At 35.9% G+C, this 21,079-nt stretch overlaps 1 protein-coding gene across 1 annotated transcript in view; it reads left to right on the top strand.

The window, feature by feature from the left end:
• The first annotated feature begins 419 nt into the window (after nucleotides 1–419).
• Nucleotides 420–21,079, top strand: part of NYAP2 (neuronal tyrosine-phosphorylated phosphoinositide-3-kinase adaptor 2) — a 246,582-nt gene continuing 225,922 nt past the window's right edge. Inside the window, exon 1 of the mRNA XM_069466671.1 lies at nucleotides 420–640. Within this exon, the coding sequence (XP_069322772.1) occupies nucleotides 420–640 (221 nt within the window). The remainder of the gene's footprint in view (nucleotides 641–21,079) is intronic.

Below are 21,079 nucleotides of genomic sequence, written 5' to 3'. Positions count from 1 at the left end.
AGAAAAGTGTATATGGCAATCAGCAATAAATGAAGCTTCAATCTGATATATCTTATTGGCATAAGAACACATTTTTGTGAAACAAAATCATTATTCTAATTACCTCAGTCAACCATTTCTCTTTGCATACAGTATTTACATCTTCACATCTCCTTTCAGTACAAGAGCTTTGGCCTTTGTCTTGCCAATGTTGCTGCTTTGAGGAAGTGTTTGCTATTCAGTGGCACTTAATATTTACTTAAAACACTCTGGTTCTTTGTAATTTCTAATGAGAGATTTTCTCCAAATAGATTCTACCATAATTATTGGAGATTTGAACTGACAAAATATTAGGGATAATTAAAAGCACCTTGCTTTTACCTCCACCCTTGATAAAAGTATAATGTGTTTTTCACTCTACAGGAAGTGCTCTTTTTTACATGATATCCTCCAAGATGATGAGTTCTAATCCTGAGGAAGACCCTTTGGACACATTTCTCCAGTATATAGAGGATATGGGGATGAAGGCATATGATGGCTTGGTTATTCAGAATGCATCAGACATTGCTCGAGAGAATGATCGCTTGAGAAATGAAACAAACCTGGCCTATTTGAAGGAGAAGAATGAAAAACGCCGAAGACAAGAAGAAGCAATAAAGCGGTAAATATAAATAAAAAAGTATTTTGGGTTTTGTGGACATGGGGAAATCTGTCAGTGTTGCTTAAGGTTGTGGTGTTGTCAGCTGGTCAAGGAGGGGCTTGCCAAAGTTAGACTTGGTGAGATAATGTGAAAGTGGCACCTCAATTGTAACAAAAAAGCCATTCACTCTGTTGACAGGATCCTCACTTTAGTTAACAAAAGTAACTCACTAGTGTGTGGTGCATATGGAGTTACAGATGGGATGGAGAAAGGATTCAATTTCTTCTAAATAAAAGCTCATGCTCAATAACCTCTTGGTAAAAGCACAAGGGAACATACAAACACTTTAATAGCCAGAGTGTTATGAAAATCCCTACCTTTCATGGCCCTTGTTTATAGTTCTTACCTTAGAACAGAGTTCATCTTCTTCCTAGATTATGACCAAGATTCATTAATAATTAGACTTATATGATCCTCTGAAGGCAGGTGGAATTCTCAGTGCATGCTCTCTGTGCAGAATTTTATGGCTGTTAAATCTCTTGTTTGGTACCAAGTGCTCAAAGTTTGTTCAAATTAAATAATGTTTATGATGCAAAACCTACCAGCTATAAGCTTATGAGCCCCGGATTGCAGCCTTCCAAATTGAGGTTAAATTTCCTAGGATACTGATACCCAAAGAAGAATGCACATCTTTTGATTTTTTGAAAGAATGTTACAGGGTTTTCAGTTTGCATGTGTGTGTGTTTTGCAATGGTGCAGGTAGATACACATTGTGTTTGGTGGAGTCCTGTTTCTTCGATAAGGTTCATTTACTAAGCACAAAATTCCGGAAGACAAGAAATCAATCCATATCAATTAACTGATAAGTGAATAATAATAGTTCATATATTTTGATGGTTCACTGGTAGATTTTTCATCTAATCTGGCATTAACAATTTTGCTTACTCTCTGTGAACATTATGATACTAAGGGCAAGAAAATATTCTTTTAAGATGAACTATTCATGCTTATGAAGAAGGTAGGTCAGTTCAGACTACTCCAATCATTTAATAAAAATAACTTTATGAGATGGAGAGGGAGAGAGGGAGAGAGAGAGAGATTTGGAAGCAAAAAAACCACAAGAAAACATTGTAGAAAATTGTTTTGGAAGAGTGAATTCTATTTTTTTTGACCATTAAAATGGAAATGTATCCTCTTACCAGGTATAAAAATGGATGTAAAATTGCAAAATTGATAAACATTTTCACAATTGCATATATTTAAATTCAATCAATTTGTTATTAGGGACTTTGTTACTTTTTAATTTCTAATCAATTTTAATTGGTATCACAGATTCCTTTCTGGGGCACTTAAATGCCCTTTCTTAGGACATTTTTTTTTCCTGTGAAGTATTTCTGATATACTTCTATGTGTGCATACTCAAGTAAAGAAGTTTAGTTTTAATAGTCTGAGTTTTCTAAAACTTAAAATAGAAGGATGGCCTACATGATTTTTAAAGTAACTTTGGCTCTAAAATCTAAAGTTTCCCAATCTTGTCACTAAAGTTCAACAATTAATTCTTTTCGATAAGCATAGAAATTTATTCGCTGAATCATGCCATTAGATTTCATACAACACCCAAAGTCTGCTTATAACTCTACTATTAACTTCTGTGTTTCATTAACCACCTTCAGTAGGTTTTGATCTAAAGATCTATAGAGATTCAGATGCAAAAATGGCTAATTTTTAGGTGGTTCACTGCCAAGTATTCAAAAGAGCATAACCGAGGAAGTCTAGAGTGCAAGGGCGTAAGAGCAGGAATTTAGGTAGGCGGAGACACAGCAAAACTTTGTCATTACATAATAAATGAGGGCCAAGAAATCCATTTATGTGAACTCTGAATTGATTCCTGATAGATTAATAAAGCAATATTTTCCATAGTTATGTTACAAAGCATAAAAATAAAGACAGTTCAGACCATACATTGAACTGAAAAAGTCCCAAATGATATGGAGACATTACTTCCATATCACCTCCTCAGCAGAAGATAAAACTTTATTCTAACCCTGTTTGCGATTAGAGCAAAGGACAGGAGAAAATCACCCATCATGTTATGTTCTAACTGGTGAGAGGTAATGTTGGTTTGAACTAGGATGGTAGCAGTAAAGGTGATGTAAAATAATCAAGTTTGGGGCACCATCTCAATTTTTGGGTTAATGAGATGTAGGAGTTGAGCAAGGAAGGGAATTGGAGGTGGCACTCAAGTTGCTCTGTTGTTGTTTCCTATTTTATTTTGTTTCTGCCTAAATAGAATAATGATGTGTCCATTTAATGAAATGATAAAGACTAAAAGAGGAACAAGTTTAGGGTAAATTGTAGGGGGAAAAAGAGCTCAGCTTTGGTAGGACAATTTTGTGAAGCCTTTTAAATATCGAAGTGGAGATGATGGAGAGGTGATTGGACAAAGAATTTGGGGCACATAGTAGAGTTCAAAGCTGGAGGAATGAACATAAGAGTTGTATTCTATAGATTTCACAGTCGTGAGCCTAGATGAGGATAACGAGGACTTAAATGTAGATAGAGATAATAAAATAACCCAGGACTATTTCCTGGGGCACCTAAATGCTCACTGGATAAGAACCATAAAAGAATCCAATGGGAACAGCTAGTGACAGAGGAGAAGAATCACAGAGAAGAGTGGTACCTTGGAGTAAATTACCAAGTGACTAAAGAAGAGAGAGATTTTGCTGATAGATCAAATGGGTTGAAGCCTGAGAATCAACGGTTGCCTTTTACCACATTGGTGGTATTAATAAGACTGGTTTCACTGAAGGGCTGGGGAAAAACCCAATGTACTTACGTTTATGAGAGAATGGAAAGAAAGAAAGAGAAGCAGAATGGAGAGAGCTATTTTGAGGATTTTCAAGGTTAAAAATTCAAAAATATGGAGAGTAGTTGGAGGGGCAAGTGGAGTATGTACCAGTTTTGTTGTTTTTGTTCCTGAGAGAAAATTAGCATATTTGAAATTCTGATATGAGTGATTACTGTAGAAAGGGAAATATCGAGGACTTAGGAGAGGGAAAAAATTACTGTGAGAATGTCCTTGAGTAGGTGGGAAGCATCTAAGACATCTCAGATGGAGCACAGACTACTCAGCCCTCCTAAGAGGAAGGATGCCACAGCATAGAGGTAAAGGAATGACGAAAGAATGAAGAAATAGAAGGGCCCCAAACCTGGTTATCTAAAGCCAAGAGCATAAATTTAAATCAGCAGCCAAACTATAGGTAAAATTTGTGAAAAAAAAAAACAGAGCAACTGGGAAAGACTAGTAGAAAAGGAAATAAAGGGCAGAATTACTGTTCAGAATTAGTGAACAGTCCTTTCTCCCTGTTTCTCCAAAATCTTCAGTTCAGTTAAAGCTGCAGAATGGAGTGAAGAGCTGGACAAGCTCTAGTTGGAAAATAGTGTGCCAGGAGGGCAAACTGAGGCAGAAGTCTGTTCCATGCCTGTGCTGCTGGGATCGGGCTAAGAGGAGTTACTTTCATCAGTGTTCACCCAGGCCATACTTCAAAGATAATCACAGGTAGAGACTCAGATGGTAACAGTAAAAATGACCAGGTGCACCTGCTTCGTAGTCAGTTGTTGGGTATGCCCCATACCAGGGTGAGGTCAATAGTGTCCCAAACACCATTTTATTACTGTTCCCACAGTTGTTACCTGAGTTAAGGTTTGAACGATGCTATTTGTAACTCTTCATTCTTTCCTACTCTCCCTCCCCAAAACATTTCCCTGGGATTCTAATTTAAAGTGAAAATGTCTTTGGAAGGGCCAGAACACTAGCATAGCAGCCTCAATTGTTGAGACTTCTCAGATGTCTTCCCTTTCCAAAAGCAGGGCCTGTGCACAGTGTGAGGACAGAGACAGCATCTAAATATTTTGGGGGAGGCGGTTGGAGAGAGAAAAGTGAAAGAAGCCAGAGCAGTGAAGACTGGACAGGAGGAGGAGCTTCGTCTCCTTGCATCTCTTTGTGACAGCTTGGCTGTGGGATCTCAGCAAGGGATCCAGTCTTGGCATTCATTGTAATGTTCAAATCCAATTTCATTTTCTTCATATGGTGACCGGTATCTTGGGGTTCTGACAAATTAAAAATAGTAATAATCTCTCATTCTCCCCTCAAAATACACTTTTGGGTTGCTGCTACTTTTGCAATAAGAAATGTATTTTTAATATTTTGAGAAAGTCCATAGCAAGATTCTAGTCGCACCACCATTGTGAGGTTGCAGGCGTGGTGATGGCTGCAGAATACCAATACCACATCAAAGTCAACACATATTTTAATATTTTTAACATGCAATTTATGTCAAGTGGAAAAAATTTAACATGGCATTAATAAATGCAGTCTAATTAATTAAAATTATTTAACATGTCTGCTGAAAGCCTTCTTATATGTATACTATGATTTAATATATAGTACATAAACACTGAAAATCTAAAGAAGAGGCATGTTTGACCTTGAAAAAGCATTGATGATAATTCTCTGTGAAATATGCCAGTTGCAATTTCAGAAATGTGCAGACTGCCAAGGATTGCTTAAAAAATGGAAATAGGATTTCATATGATTGACCTTCTGGATCACATATGTGCAGAAATGCCTTTTGTTCTGAAGCCGGGAAGCTTAAAACACTGAGCTCTTAGGAAAAGAATATCCCCATCACTTCCTTGGTGTTCTAAGTCCCTTAGGCTTTCTGAGCCCAACTCCTTATTTTTAAACTAACTTGAGCATCTTGTCACCATTAAATTTCTTGTATCTTCACTTCCATTTCTCAAATGGGATTTTACTTAAAAGGCTGGCTGGCTGAAAAATACTAAATAAATAAAAAGTGATGCTGTTAGTGTTTTTCCTAACAGCTTCAAATAACATTTGGTGAGAAAGAGAAGAAAGACTTAAAGGAAACAAATTAATGAAGAATGAAAAATTCTTTCAGCAGCTCATCTTTTCTGCTATTTTAAATCCTAATGGTTTTGTGCAGGCACTGTTAAATGAGATTTACTTTTTATCAAAAAGACTATAAAAGACACACAAAACCTATATCTTTAAACAAGGAAGTTCACCCAGGAGAGGTTGCAAAACCCTGAAGTTTGTTTTGTGAGTGAAAAGGCAAAAACAGGCATGATAGTCAGTGAATTGAACCATTGACACAGCTCAGCGACCAGCCAATAAGAAGAAAGCAAGCGGTCAATGAGAACAGAGTCTGGCCACAAACAACCCATAAGGTGGAACCTGTGTGTACCTGTGACCATAAGGCCTTCCTTGGAGGATCACTATTTATGGGCTAAGTTTAGGCCATCATGAGACAACATGATAGGAGAAGGATGAGCAGTCAAAAGATCATCTGATATACTAAAAGCACAAAAATTCCCTTCAAATGGATTTTCCTTTCTCAATTCTGGACCTAGTCCTTGTGCTGTCTCAGTGTGTTATTAGCTATAGTATTTTTAAAATAATGTTAAGAAACATCCTTTAAATTAAAAGCAACAGGAAAACTTGTTCCCAGTACCTATTTTTCTGAGGATGATTTCTACCATAGAAAGGGTTTGGATTTTTCTTTCTTGTAATGAAACAAATGCTACATTAGTGAAATTCCCCCAAACATTGTGAGTCTGGAAGACAGCTCTCCACTTTAGCAAAGTGGTTCTGACACAAAGGACTACTTAGGTTGATTAGGAACGTCTCTATTCCCCGTGGATGCCCTCAAGGGATCTATATGAGGTTATATTTCCTCCTTAAAAGTGACAGCCAGAAATCAAATTAGATTATTTACAGCTCCTTTTTTAAAAAAATACATGCAATTACATATTAGTATGTATACTTGAAAGCTATTTATATTTGAGGATTTCAGTATTTCTGTTACTCAAAGAACCAAAGGATCACTAAAGTCCGTATTTTGGACCATGGGAGAAAATTTTTAAAAAATTTGCTTTTCCTTTACTAACACACATTGCTGCCCCAAAATCAAATGGTGATGATACCAAAGTTTTGAATTGGTTAATATGTTACATGATTGCTTTACCCAAAGACATAATTACACAGAGAGCTCTTATTAGAGAAATGTTAACAGTTACATAAATCCTCTTTAGATAGTTATAGCTTCTGGAATCATACCCATGATTTGTGGCAGAAGACTTTATGGAAATAGAGAGCATTTATTGAAATGCATTTTAGTGAATGATATACCCACTTAGTGCAGCATGAATAGCTATTTTGGTAACAACTAGCTTATATCATTAGATTTGTTTTAATTGGATGCACGTAGAAAAGTGAAATACCTTATTTGTATATCAAAAAGGGTGTTAACACCCCATTGCACAGGTGAAGACAGTTAAATGAACAAAGGTTAGGAAACACAACTGTCAACTTTAAGAAATACTCTATAGTTTGCCTTAGCATATTTAGAAATACTCTACAGGTAGCATAGAAATACTGTACAGCTAGCCATAGCTCCTATGCTTAGAGCAATGTAGGAAAAAAAAAAAAAAAAAAACCCAAAAGCCCTCAGCTATACTCCTATTTAGAATTAAACTCAAATCTGCAGCATGTCAGGGTCTTGCTGGAATGAATCAGCTGATCTGATCTGATGTGAATTTCTGACCTAATTTTGCTGTAGGACTTAGTGCTCAGGCAGAGAAAACAAGGTTAATGTGTTGATAAGGGGTGAGATTAAACAGCAGACAGTATCTTAATAACTCTCTCTAATTTTGGCTTCCTCTTGTGTTTGTGATTAATTTGAATCACTTTTCTATTAATCATTTCAGAGGACCACAAGCTGCTTTGCTCGTTTTTATGTTAAAATTGTGCATCTAGATTTTCTTTTTCAAAGCTAAACAAGATATTCAAAAATGGGAGTAATATGGGTTGTAATACCAAATGCATGGGAAGGTTTTTATTCCTTGAACCATACAATTAGATAAGAAAAATTCTTTACTGAGCCAGAAGCCCAATCTACAAGGCTGATTCTAAATGAATTAACTTATGAAAGGTGTTCTATATATTTTTTTCAGTGCTGATGGGAAAGTTAATATTGATGGGCATATATCTAAGGACACTCTTATGCAAGTCAAAATGATGTTCGTCTTGCTGGCCTACTGTTTTTAGTAAGGGTCACCAGATGTCCTAAGATGATCAATACAAACTACAGAATTCATCAATTTACAATTTACATTGCATTTATGTTTGTAATGGAGACAATTGTAGGTTTTTCATCCAGTCACCTGCCTGAAAACATTAGAGGCAACAGAAAGAGTGTCCTTCAAGGGCTCTTCTCACATACCTTTTCAAGAGCTATTTATGCTTTTGGTTGTTTTGACTTTAACTATAACCTAGACCTAATACTGACATTACATTTTAAGAAGATCAGTGTCTGTTCTATATCTGAAATAAATAGACAGATGTTGGTAAGAGGAGGGGCTTTTCAGAACAGAGCCTCATGTGGGCTAGTCGGTCAGCATGAGAACTAAGCTGCTTTAACACCGAGGGAATTGCAGTGAAGAGGGAACCTTCCAGACATCCACCCCTATGGCAAATTGAATGATTAAAAAGAAACTCATCGGAAAATTTAAGGTAATCTTTCTTTTAGAAGTAATTTTAAATATGTAGAGGTGGTTATAGATTCACTGGCAATAGTTTTTGTCTAGGGCCATTTCTTATACCCTTCACGCTATTGGAAGATATTCTCAGTCTTTAAAGCCAGCCTTTGCAAAATGTTCCCCAAAAAACAGGTAAGAAAAAGGAATTAATATGGAGCAAGGCTATGAGTCAGGGGATTTTTTTTAACTACTAAAAATGCAATATCTCCTAGCGAACATGTCTAATGTAACAAATGAAACTGCTAGAGTAGAGCCTGAGAATGCTAATAAAATTGCTCTAAGGCTTCTGTCTAACTTTGTGGTAGCCTAAAGAAAACATCTTCATTATAAATGTATGGGTTACCTTGATATTAATTTTAATCATGAATTGATAGAAGGAAAATCAAGGCCCCCTAAAATGAATCTGCTTGAAACACATGCCTTTAGTTAAAATTTATTATCAATAATGCTCATATTTAGAAATACACAACAGAATATCCATGGCTGTACGGGAATATGAATATAACTAACCTGCCAAGAAGCAGAGGAAAAAAGAAAAGATCAATTTATTTTTTTGGAAAGAAAAGCACTTTCAATAAGATGTGCAAGGAAGATGTTTTAAAAAATAAAAGGACTGATAGTTAAAATCCATTATTTTCATTAGTAAATTGCATTTTAGCCTCTAATTCAAGGCTAAGTATACCACTCAGCATATCCTAATGTTTGAATGAGAAATGAAGTGGTTCAGCAATGAATGAAGAGGAGCTTTACCAAGGAGACTTTTTAATTTTCTATTAGGTTGATGTTCAAATGCATTGCATAGCCATTTCGTTTCCATGTGAAGTTTTTCATTAAGCATATTTTGGACATCTGTTATATGTCAGGAATTGCTCTAGGTGCCTGGGATGAAGCAGTGAACAAAAGAGTAAAAAATGGTCGCCTTCATGGGATTTACAATCTGGTGGGGGGTGGGGAGAGGGGAGACAGACAAAAAGGAAACAAGCAAATATAGAGCAAGCTAAAATGTGATGAGTTCTGTGGAACAAACTAAACCAGGGAATTGGGGGCTGGGCCATGGGGAGAGTGTAGTTTAAAAAAGGTTGGTCAGAAAAAGGCTCTCTGAAGATGTCACATATGAGTAACAACCGGAAGTAAATGAGGGAAGAAACCATGTGGATCTCTGGGGCAACATATTTCCAGGAAGAGGGAGGCCATAGGTGGGAGCATTCCCGGTCACAATGGGAGGAAACTTAAGGATGTCAGCATAGCTGGAACAGAGCAGAGCACATGAGGTGGAGGTGATTAGAAGATCAGGTCAGAGGCAACGCAGCCAATCTTGTAGGGAAATAGAGGTTACTGTCAGGACCTTGGCTTTAACTCAGGGTGAAATTGGGATGAGATAGGTTGCAGCAAGGGCAGAGGCAGGGACATCAGTTGGAAGGCTGTAAAAACAATTGAGAGAAGGAAAGACAGTGGCTTGGACCAGAACAGCAGCACTGGAGAAAGTGAGACATGGTGGAATCTGAGATACATTTTGAAGGTAGAGTTGACAAAATTTGGCAATAGATTGGATGTGGGGTGTCAGAGTGAGATAAAAGGATGGCATTTCCATTAACTGTGGTGAAAAAGATAGCAGAAGTAGGTGTGGCAAGAAAGGTTTGAGACATATTACACTTGAGATGTCTATTAGACTTCCAATTATTTGTTAGAATTTCATGTTACAGTTTTGATAATTTTTAGGTATGAAGTTGAAAAAAATTTATAGAAACTTGAAATATTTTTATAAAACTCTAAAAATTATACACACACAAGTTTGAGGAAAGGATTTTTTATTGTAATAAGAACATTGCATATGAGATCTACTCTAAACAAATTTTTAAGTGTATAATACTGTATTGTTAACAGTAGGCACAATGTTGTAGAGAAGATCTCTAGAATTTATTCAGCCTGCATAACTGAAACTTTATACCCATTGAATAGTAAATGGAGGGCAAACATCCAGATGAACCAGAGCAAATGGACAATTGCCTAGAGGTCTCTGCCTTTGTGCAGTTATTGGAGTCAGTGATCTTGATTCTAACAGCTATATGATCCATACACTCGACTGCTTTCCAGTTTAGAGCAGAGATAACAGTCCTAAGTCCTGCAATCCAAGAAGCAAAATAAAAGGGAGACGTAGGTCTATAGAATACTTGACATCTTCAAAAAAGAAAAATGCTTTGATAATGGGTAGCTTAAATTATTATTAGCATTAGTAATGTTCACTTAAGTATTTTTGCAATGATGGAGACAGGTAATCAGTTTGTTGGTTGATGCACGTTGGACATTTTTTCTTTTCTTAGGCATTTCAATAAATCTGTAGATTATTGTTCCATTGTAAGAATGAAATTTGGAGTATGTATGTGGGTGAAGGGGAGAAGAGGTAGTAGGAAAATCCTACTGCCTAGATACAAGATGGTTTCTTACACTCACTGGATTTAGTGAGATCCATAAAAAGTGCCTTAACTCTTAAAGTTAAGTTTACCCAATTTTTAATTGGAAATAACAATATTGATTTTTCTGAGTTATTAAAAGAAAGGGAAGATACAACACAAGCACCTAGTGGAGTATCCAACATATTATTATTGTTATTATTATCATTATTACTTTTAACATCACCATTATTACTTTCCTCTTCATCACAACATTTCTATATTAATATGACATTTGGCACCATGTCCAAACAGGTTCTGCTTCCATCTAGGGTAGAAACCAATACAGAGAAAGAAAGGATTGTTTGCTTTGAGCATTTGCAAATGACAGGTACCCAGTCCCCTACTGTGAATTTTTTATTTTATCATTTTGTTTTATCTTATCAATGTACATATATTTTTGTTCTTTCTCCTAAAATAGTTAAAATTACGTGAGCAGAATTTTGGCATATGAATAGATTCAAAACAATGCAATAATTGGTAGTTTTAGTCTTAATTATTAAATTGGCTTCCAAGAGCAGAGAAACTGTCTCTTGTGCATAGTAGGTTATTAAACATTTGTCAAATCAGATTGTATTGAACCCATTTGGTACACTGAAGATGGCTTCTCCCAGGGATAGTAAATAAGCCGGCATAGCATGTGATATTTTAAATGTAAATCACTAATGAACTTCCAGATATTCTCAGAGAATTACCCTGAAAGTTTTCTCTTGGCACATGAGCTGCTATATTAATATTTTTACTCTTTTAATGGAAATGTATCCTTTTGGTGAAATTGCTATACATTTAGGCTAAAGCTAAAGAGAGAAACAATGAATCGTGAAGATAAAATGACTACCTTATATCTATAAAAGCTAAAGTCTAAAATGATTTTTAAAAATGCTTTATAATTTAATTTCTCTTTTGGAGAGAAATGGATTTTCAACCTCATAGTGTAAATGCTACTAAAAGGTTTCAGCTTTGTATTGGGTTGAGGATGCTGGGGAATGCTGGCCCCAGGATGGCTTATAGGCTGCCCTTTGAGTGGCATGGAAAAAGAGCTCTTCTTTTTTCATACAGCCCTTGATGCAGTAATTATAACTCTGACATATCCAGCTCTTTTACAGAGTTGAACCAGAATTGTGTGGAGAAACTTGAGCTTTTTAGGAATTTTTCTAGAGGGATTTTTAACTTCTTAGGATGCCTGTCAGATTGTCACATATGATTTTAAAAATCGTTAGGATTCCTGTTATAATATACAGTTAAAATAGCATTTGTTTTGGAATTAAGTGATGAAAGAGGATTGGAAATCGCTTGTCAAGCAAATTGTTTTCTAGATCATTAAAAAAAAAAACAATATTTTTTCAGGAGCTGGTATGCTATTTTATTTAGGGGAGAGATGACATTTAGTGATTTACAAAAAATGAACAGAAATGGAGAAATTTAAAAGAAAGATAATGGGAGAAATATCTATAGCAGTCAGAAACATGAAGACTCTTCTCTTGGAAGAAGGGAGGTGACTTCCTTTTTTATTCTCTTCCCACACCAGGTTTGAAATTACATAGTAAGGAAAACGAGTTCAGGGTCAAACTAGAATTTGAAATAGTTCGTCCTTGGGTTGCCTTTAAAGTATTTTAGGAAAAAAACCTTCATAATTAATGTAAATTATTCTCTCCTGCCTAGTAGCCTCTGGATTATGAAGCAAAGGGTTAAGATATAGGTAGTTTATGACTTTTCTCTAGATTTTTACTGGGCCCTGTTTGAAGTCCCCAAGCATCAGCAACTCTCAAGTCTCAGCAGATAATAAAAATAGGATATTTTATTTAGAAAGAAATCCAATGATGCTTTAAAACCCATTAGTGAAAATATACAAATATTAATACATTCATCTTAGAAATTCATTCTTTCAAAGGTCAATTATTATTCTTGGATTATTTCTTTTTTCTTCTTTTCCATATAATTTTACTTTTATTTCTTTTAAATAACTTTTTAGGATACTAATTCTTTTTCTGGGTTTCTGTCTTTTGTAATACATTTCAATTTCAATCTTTTTTAAAAAGATTTGTGTTTGTTCTATTCAGTTTACCAATGATTATTTTAAAAGTGTAGATATTTCAAATAAAAGTAGAAGAAAGAAAGACATTTTCAAAACACGGTACATGGTTCAACAGATTAAATGGGATAAAGAGAGATGGGGGGACGGGGAGAGAAAATGACTGCCCAGTAAAAGGCTTTTTAGCAAATCATACTGAATCTCATTAATAAAGAATACGTCCACTAAAGCTGTACAATCAATCTGCCATGTGCATTAGTGATGTCTAGTCCAATTCAGGTAGATAAATTGTTCTGTAAGTGTCCGTCGGCTGCCACTCAAATCACAATACCAATAATACATGCTGCGCTGAATTTCCCCTGACTGATGATGAATTTTTTCACAGGGTTAGACTGGACTAAATAGGTGAAAGGAGAAGAATGATGTCTGTTTGAATGAACACCACCAATAACAGGAAAAAAGGATAGATAACTGGAGAGATAAGCAGTGGACAAGGATGCTGTGAACCAATCTATTAAAAAAAAAAAAAAAAACTACTGGCAGGGAACAATCCAACTACACACCATTGCCAAAAGCGTCAGCTAAAAATACACTAGGAAAAGTGTAGTTGATATAGAACTTGCAAAGTCAGATGAGAGCATTACTGTAGTGGCAGAGAAATCCATCATGTGGAAACTCTCAGGCACAAGACTAGGAGGATAAAGGGGAAGAGGAAACAAAGTAACTAGATACTTCCATGAATATTATAATTACAGCATCTTAGTCTGGTTTCTAACCATGGACAATTCCATTTACTGGTGGACACCATGACTAATATCTTTCCCAAAGGCTAGCTATCAGATGCTGTCATTATTATAAACAGATATTTTTTAAAGGCACAATATAATATGCTTTTGTGGCACTTTGGTTTGAGTTGACACCACAAGATTTTTCTAAAGAAGTCAATCAGTTTCACACATGACCAGAAAATAAAAGCACCTGCTTTTGAGCCTATAGTTGAAAGGAAGTATTCCATCACTTCTTACAAGATTAGAAGTCTCCAAGGGGATATTGTGCACGTAAGAGAGCATTTTGAAATGAGGTGAAAACACTAAGCCTGTGTGGTTATATGATTGCATTAAAGTAGAGAAATGAAAGATTAGGATGGTATTGGGTTTTAGGAAGGAATGTCGCTGTGGATTTGTCATTAATGCAGTGACCCTATCTGTCCAAGTCATTCCATTTCAATGTGACTTAGAATTCTAAAAAGAAGTCAGCTTAAAGGTGTCAACACAGCTCTCTGTGTAAGCTGCCTTCAGCAACGAACTTCTATCTTTAATTTAACACAATTGGCAATCTTGGTTTGAGACAGACTGTGATTTAGTTAACATGAAAACAGAATGACCTCTGTCACCCCAGAGTTGAATGAGGAGTTCAATTCAGGCTCCATGGCATGTATGAACAATTGTAGGAATGATAACCTGGGAACAAAATGAAATGACCTCACTGAACATGTGGAAGAATAAACAAATCCCTCATATTGTGGCTTGCTGTTCTCCTAGACAAATGTATGCATGTTTATTTTTTAACGATGTGCTTTAATAATGCATACATGTTATGTTCCTTCAGTCACACAGATAAAACCCTATTTTAATGATAGGCTCATAATGACCAACCTGATATAGTACAGTAAAACTACCTTCATGTGCCAGCTAGCAGCTCTTGTTAGTTGCTGATAAGAATGCAACATATTCTGGCAGACAAGAAATAGTATGTAATAGATGCATTCACTATTTTCAACTCTTTGAGCAGTCAATTTAGTTAATAAAAGCCTCATCCTTTCACTACATGAACCACGAAGGTATTAGCAACAATGGGAATATATGATCTTTTAATAAAATTTTCTAAGGTGAAGATTTGGAAGCATTTTATGCCTCATGTGGATAACACAGTCCCTAAGATACTTGATAGAATGCAATGCTACTCATTTAAAATTGGACCTGAATATCTCAAAGTCAACATTTTATTTTGTTTTGTTTACATTCATGTCTGAACTTTGGGGGAAAAGAGTCTCCCTCACCCCTTTTCAAATTTATTAAGATAGATTGAAAAAAAATGAAATAAGAGAATTTTATTTTGTATTAAATATAGTAGCAGGACAATGAACTAATTAAAATTAAAATTTTTATCAAATCATTTTTCTTCTCAGGTATAAAAATTTCAAATTAATCCAACATGTCATTTGCATACCTTCTCTAAATGGTCTCTAGCTTGAATTTGTATCATTCAAACCCTAATGATCATTTCTGGGCAAAGCAAATGACCACATAAATAATACAGCACACCACTTATATGTACCATGAGAAGAATATTCCATTTACACAGCTTATAAATCAGCATAGATATTTTTAAAATTTTTGAACATTGGCTTCTGAGACCCACAGTTCCAGAGTTGTGCTATATTATTATTTTACCAAGTCCTTACATTTAAATATCTGCACTATAAATGCCATTAATGCATTGGCAGGCAATGCACTTGCTTATATTCATCTGTCTAAACTACAACAGTCAAAAAGTCAGCTTGAAGGCTTTAGAATTTCCTCAAATTATAATTTTCTCTTTTTTATTTACCTCATTTCATATTTATTCTGTTGCTTTAGCCACCCTATTGACTTAGTTTTCATAAAACCAAAGCATTCTTTAGAAAAATTTGATATAAAATAAAGAGAAAAGTGAACAGGAAGAGTAGAGGTCAAGAACTTTTAGCCCAGTCACTAAGAAGCCAGACTCTGTTCCCTTCTCTAGTCTCTGAACTTGAAAGTTTTCAAAGTACTCGTTAGGAGTAATCATTAAAAGAAATCTTTGCAGTTTTATGAAGTAAAAAAATAATTGAGTGTATTTCTCTTCTACTAAAAGTTGCATGTCTTAACTGGCACTTAATCATTATAGTGACATCGCTTTTCTAGAAGTCAAACTTTTGGCAACCTCAACTATAGAAATCAATTTTTAAAAGAGAGAGAGCTTTCATAGAAAGAGGACAGAAACATGTAAGATGTCTAGCAAATTCATGTCTATGAAGTGGCCATGCCCTTTCCCACCATTGAGTAGATGAGGCGTTCTCTAACATAGCTACAAGATAAGGAAGCAGGTGCATTCATACAAAAGGTACAGGCGTCTGCCAGCCTGGTTTGTTTCAAACTAGTCAACTTGGTGTATCCGAATTTTCATTTTTATTTTAGTTCTGTGAGTGTGAGTGTCTCTGTGTGTGTGTGTGTGTGTGTGTGTGTGTGTGTTTGATTCATTGATATTTGATGGATTACACACAGAGCATTTCTCACCAGGAATTTATCCAACAAGTAAGAGCACTTTGGTTATTAAATTGAGGTCTCATGTTAGAGGCCATTAAGCAAATTATTTAGTGCATTCTGCTTTAGAAGGCAAGGGCAGAAGTACAGTATATTATAACCAGCTAATTTCATGCTGCAATTAAATTCTTGACACACACTTGGAATAGGAAACTTAATGTGAAAGGGAAAATTAAACAGGGCTTTTCATTGTCAAGTTTCTGTTTGAAAATAGACTTTTCCAAGAGGTCCATCTAATACATTTAAGAATACATATTTTTTTTTACCATATAGAAGGATGAAAATTACCTGTTGTATAGAGAATAATCAGAGCATTTTTAGACTTACTTTAGAATTTTATACAAGCAGTAATAATTTTATTCTAATAGATTTTAGCAGACATTTTAATGAAAACAATTTCAAAGGAAAATATTTTTTAAAAAAATAATAAAACTGTACTAATTTGATACACTTGTTACGTAAATGTCTTATTTTCAGTTTGATGACTGGATTGTGAGACAGTGGAATTTGTGTTTGTGTGTGTTTGTGTGTGTGTGTATTGAAATGAAAGCTCAAGTTGAAATTCATTACAGTGGGAAATATCCAGATAAAGAAAAAATAAAGAGGTAGTTTGTCAGGAATAAATTCTTAATAATAGAAATCAAAGAAAAGTATAATATCCTCTGAAAAAATAGTTATCGTGTTATGCTTTTCTCTTGCTTTTTTTTTTCTTTTTTAAATTTCTTTAAAAAATCTACTTATTTAATATTTTCATCTCAGCCTATGGTATAGTGCAGCAGTGTGATCTACACAGTCAGACTTCCTTTCAAGCCAAATTTTGCCCTAATTCTTTCTGTGTGTGATTATGGACAAATTACTCAGATTCTCTGGGCTGCAGTTTTCTCTATGATAAAGTGGTGATGATAATAATAGTACCAACTGGTTATGACGTTATAAGAAATAAATGACGTCAGACACCTAAAAGGCTTCAAACAGAACTTACAGTAAGTGCTAAGTGAGTGTCAACTCTTATCCACTGAAATATCCACATCACGAGGGCAGGGGCTTTGATTTTCTCTGGACCTTGATAAGCATATTTGAAAGATTTATTGAATGACTGATTAATATTATATCTTATTAGTGAATGACTAGGAAGCTAGTAATGTGGTGTTATTTGAGGAAATGCTTATCCATCAACCCTCACTCTGCAAAAAGACCTCCCTTGGTATAAACTAATGCCATTTGATTAGATCCATTTCTGATAATAGATTAGAAAATACTGCTGTGTTAAGGGGGTACATAAGTGGCAAAAATATTGTGAAATGAAAATAATGGCCATGAGCTGGTCACAAATCCCCTATTTTACAGTTTTTCCCACATTTGGATTAATATGTAACGTCATCTAAGCAGGAAAACTGGGTTCCCTGTGGTCATACAGCAAGTCATCACTAAATTAAAAGGAGAAGTAAGACTAGTTTCCTGGTGTAACTAACTTAAATGATCCTGTTTAGTTTAGATTTTTGTTGGACACAGAAATTAGCCAGGCAATCCAATCTAAAATCTTTAGATTAAAAAAATGGAAAGTTTAAAAACCTACTTCTCATCCTAAGATTCTCTCTACACAACTCCAAAATAGATGGATGAATGTTAAGGAATATCTGGATTGGCTAAATATTCAGTGTTACCCAGATAATCACCATTTAGGATTTGATACTTCAGAAATTATCCAGAATGGTCTTTTTTTTTTTTTTACATGATACTAAGTGAGATATAAACAATGGCATTCCATCAAACTGTTTAATTTTAATCAAATTTATTTATCCGTGAAGTATCTCAGTTTTCACATATGTGAAAGTCTTAATCCTAATGCCTACCTTGCCAGATCGTAAGGGAGACTAAATGGAGTATCAGTGTTGCTAGAGGGGCCTACTCTCCAGCCACGTGGAAGGCGTGTTTTCCCCAAGTTCAGCCTCTGCTCATGCCTGTGTCCTTTATGCCTGCAGTCCCCAACCCCTGAAATGTGGACTGGCACTGGTCCCTGGCCTGTTACGAACTGGGCCACAGAGCTACACCTCCCCTGCCCGAGGAAAAGAAAAATTGTCTTCCACAAAACTTAGGAACCTGGCCACAGAGTAGGAGGTGAGCCAGTGAAGCTTCAACTCTATTTACAGCCCTCCCCATTGCTGGCATCACCACTTGAGCTCCGCCTTCCCTACGAACCCCCCACCCCACCCCCTGCCTGTCAACGGAAAAATTGTCTTCTATGAAACCAGTCCCTGAAGCCAGAAAGGTTGGGGACTGCTGCTTTACACCATTCACCACCTGTGCCTTGAACAAGGTCCCTATGGCTCCTTCAGGACTCAGTTCAAGGAGTCTCTCTCTGAAACCTCTGGTGTTCACAGGTATTATTGCTTATTTTCATAGCACTCTCTACATAATTCTATTTTAAGTTTTAATACATCTTCTGTAATGATTTCCTCTCCATATGTAAAATTAAAACTGAGCCAAATAATGGCCAGACCCTGGCACAGAATCCCACTCCAACAAATGAGAGTCTAATGGCCTGGAACGTTTGTAAAATGATTCAGATCTTTGCTGGAGTCTCTTGAAGAATAGTCAAAGGAGCATTTCTTTCAGAAAACCCAACACAGGGACTCTCCTTCCCACCTATAAATTCTCACTAGTCCCCACACCAACCAACTCAGGCTTTCCTCTCTCTACTCTCCTCTTTGGTTAAGCTCTTCCTTGTTTATAATCAAGGTAACATGTCTGGATTTGGGGAATCTGATGGGGACACAAGAGAGGTTGAGTTTTTCTCCTTCAGTCTTTGTGAAATACCTGAACCCTGCACAAGAGACTCGGTCTCTGGGCTGACATGGCAAGAAAGCATTCTTCTTCTTTAGGTAGTGAAGCACGAATGAAGTTTATAATCATTTATAATTTAAAATCTTCATTTTTGTCCCCTCATTGATTATTCCTCTCTCTTCACTGTGGAACTGAGAGTTCCTTTTCAATATAAGACTCAAGGGGAGCCTGGAAAGATGACTTGAAACTTGGATTCTGAACATCATTTGGCAGCTCTGCTCTTTAGAAAGCTCCTCGGTCTACCTGTATTTTCCTACTCAGATACCCTCTAGTCCATGGGTCAGCAAATATTTTCAGATAGGGATTATTTTAGGCTTTGTGTACCATCAGGTTCCTGTTGCAACTACTCAGCTCTGCTGTTGTAGCATGAAATCACCCTCAAGGATACTTGAATGAGCATGGCAGTGTTCCAATAAAACTTTATTGACAAAAACAGGTGACAGGCCAGATTTGACCTGCAGGCCATAGCTTTCAAACACCTGCTAGTTTATCCACTGGTTTTGTTAACCTAATTGTCACCACTCAGGCCAGTTCTTTGGAAGGGATTTCACTGTATTTTGCCTTCCCTAAACATGTGATTCTTGGGAAAGCAACAGGAAACTGAGCTTTTGAACAGCACTTGCTGTTAAGCTCGTTCATTGAATTATTGATCCAGATGCATAATAAAACTTCAAGAGCACTTTGGAGGAATTTTCAAAGTTCTAGGACAGCCAGGTTTTAAGAATTTGCATAATGTAAGAGAGAAAGATGTAATAATCATAAGGAGACCACATGGCAGCTGACACTGATTTAGTGCTTATCGTATACCACATCCTATAAATTTTTGACATGTTATATCCATTTAATCCAGATATTTCCATGAGGTAGCTTCTGTCACTTGTTATCTTTTAAGCTGACTCTTAGAGACTTTAAGAAATTTTTCATGATCACATAGTGAGTGGCAGAATTGGAGTGAAGCTCAGGTGTATTTGACTCCAAAGACCATTTCAGAAAAAGAAAAGAGAACAAGAGACAGTGAGAAAGAATGCATTATTTTTGGGTTAGGGTTCAGGGACAAGTAATGGCTTGCCCATCAGTTCCTTCCACTTGAACTAAATCTGGCAGATCACAAGGGCAACCACAGCAGGGCTCCAAATTCCTAGTCCAAATACTAAACCAGCATTTCACCTAGAGACATGGTGGAGAGCCAGAACCTTCTGATCACTCAGAAGGTTCCAAACCTATGAACCTCTTGAGGCAGCTTTTAGGTTAAATCCATAATACTGTGTTCAGATCTCCACAGACTTCAGGACATCTAGAATTTTCTCTAAGTCTGTGATATTTTACATGTCCATATTTTGAAGAACAAAGAAAAATTATTTTCTTTTGAAATCAATAATACTCAGATAATTAAAAATTCCACTATAATATAAACCTCAACATAGCAAAAGAGGAAACAATGAAACTGAGCTTAATATAACTTTTAATTGTATACTGATAATATTTGAGGAAAAATAATAAATGGTTGTAGCCCATTTGTTTACAGAATTCAGGGTGAGCCCATGTATAACTGGTGAATATTTAATCAAAGCCCCATTAAGCTTCCTCTTGCAGTGATTTTCTTTTAGTATTAATTTGAATTCTAGTGTATCTATGATGGAGCAGCATATCAGAAAAAAAAAATCAGTTGCACACTATGTACTTACCATGGCAACCCCAGCATCACATGGTACACACGCTAGTCTGGAGCCAAAGAGCTTCACGGGCTCTTAAGCAGACACACACACACATGCACACACACACAAAATCCTAGTCATGTGACTTTGCCTACAGTCAGCAGCCTTTGCCAGGAAAATGTGTCAGCGTAAACCGATAAACTCTGGGTTATTCTGACTCCTGCAATTCTCTTTCTTTAGATCTTTTCAGTTCTGTTTTCTCTCTCTCCCTTTCTCTCCTTCCCTTCTTCTCTCTCTCCCTTACTCTTCCTTGCCTTAAAATATAGGATGCAATAATTAAAGGTTTATTTGCCATCTTAGATTTTTTCAAAATTCTTTTATTGAAAATGCTTTCCAGCATTCAGGACCTTATTAATTTCCCTGTCAGTGTCTTAGAACATGAATAACATAAAGCCTTTCCAAAAACTGAGAAAAGGCAGAAATGTCCATAGCATAAATAATTGAAATCCATA

Source organism: Eulemur rufifrons, chromosome 1 (assembly GCF_041146395.1).
Source record: "Eulemur rufifrons isolate Redbay chromosome 1, OSU_ERuf_1, whole genome shotgun sequence".
NCBI lineage: Eukaryota > Metazoa > Chordata > Mammalia > Primates > Lemuridae > Eulemur > Eulemur rufifrons.
This window is presented reverse-complemented; position numbering and strand designations above follow the sequence as displayed.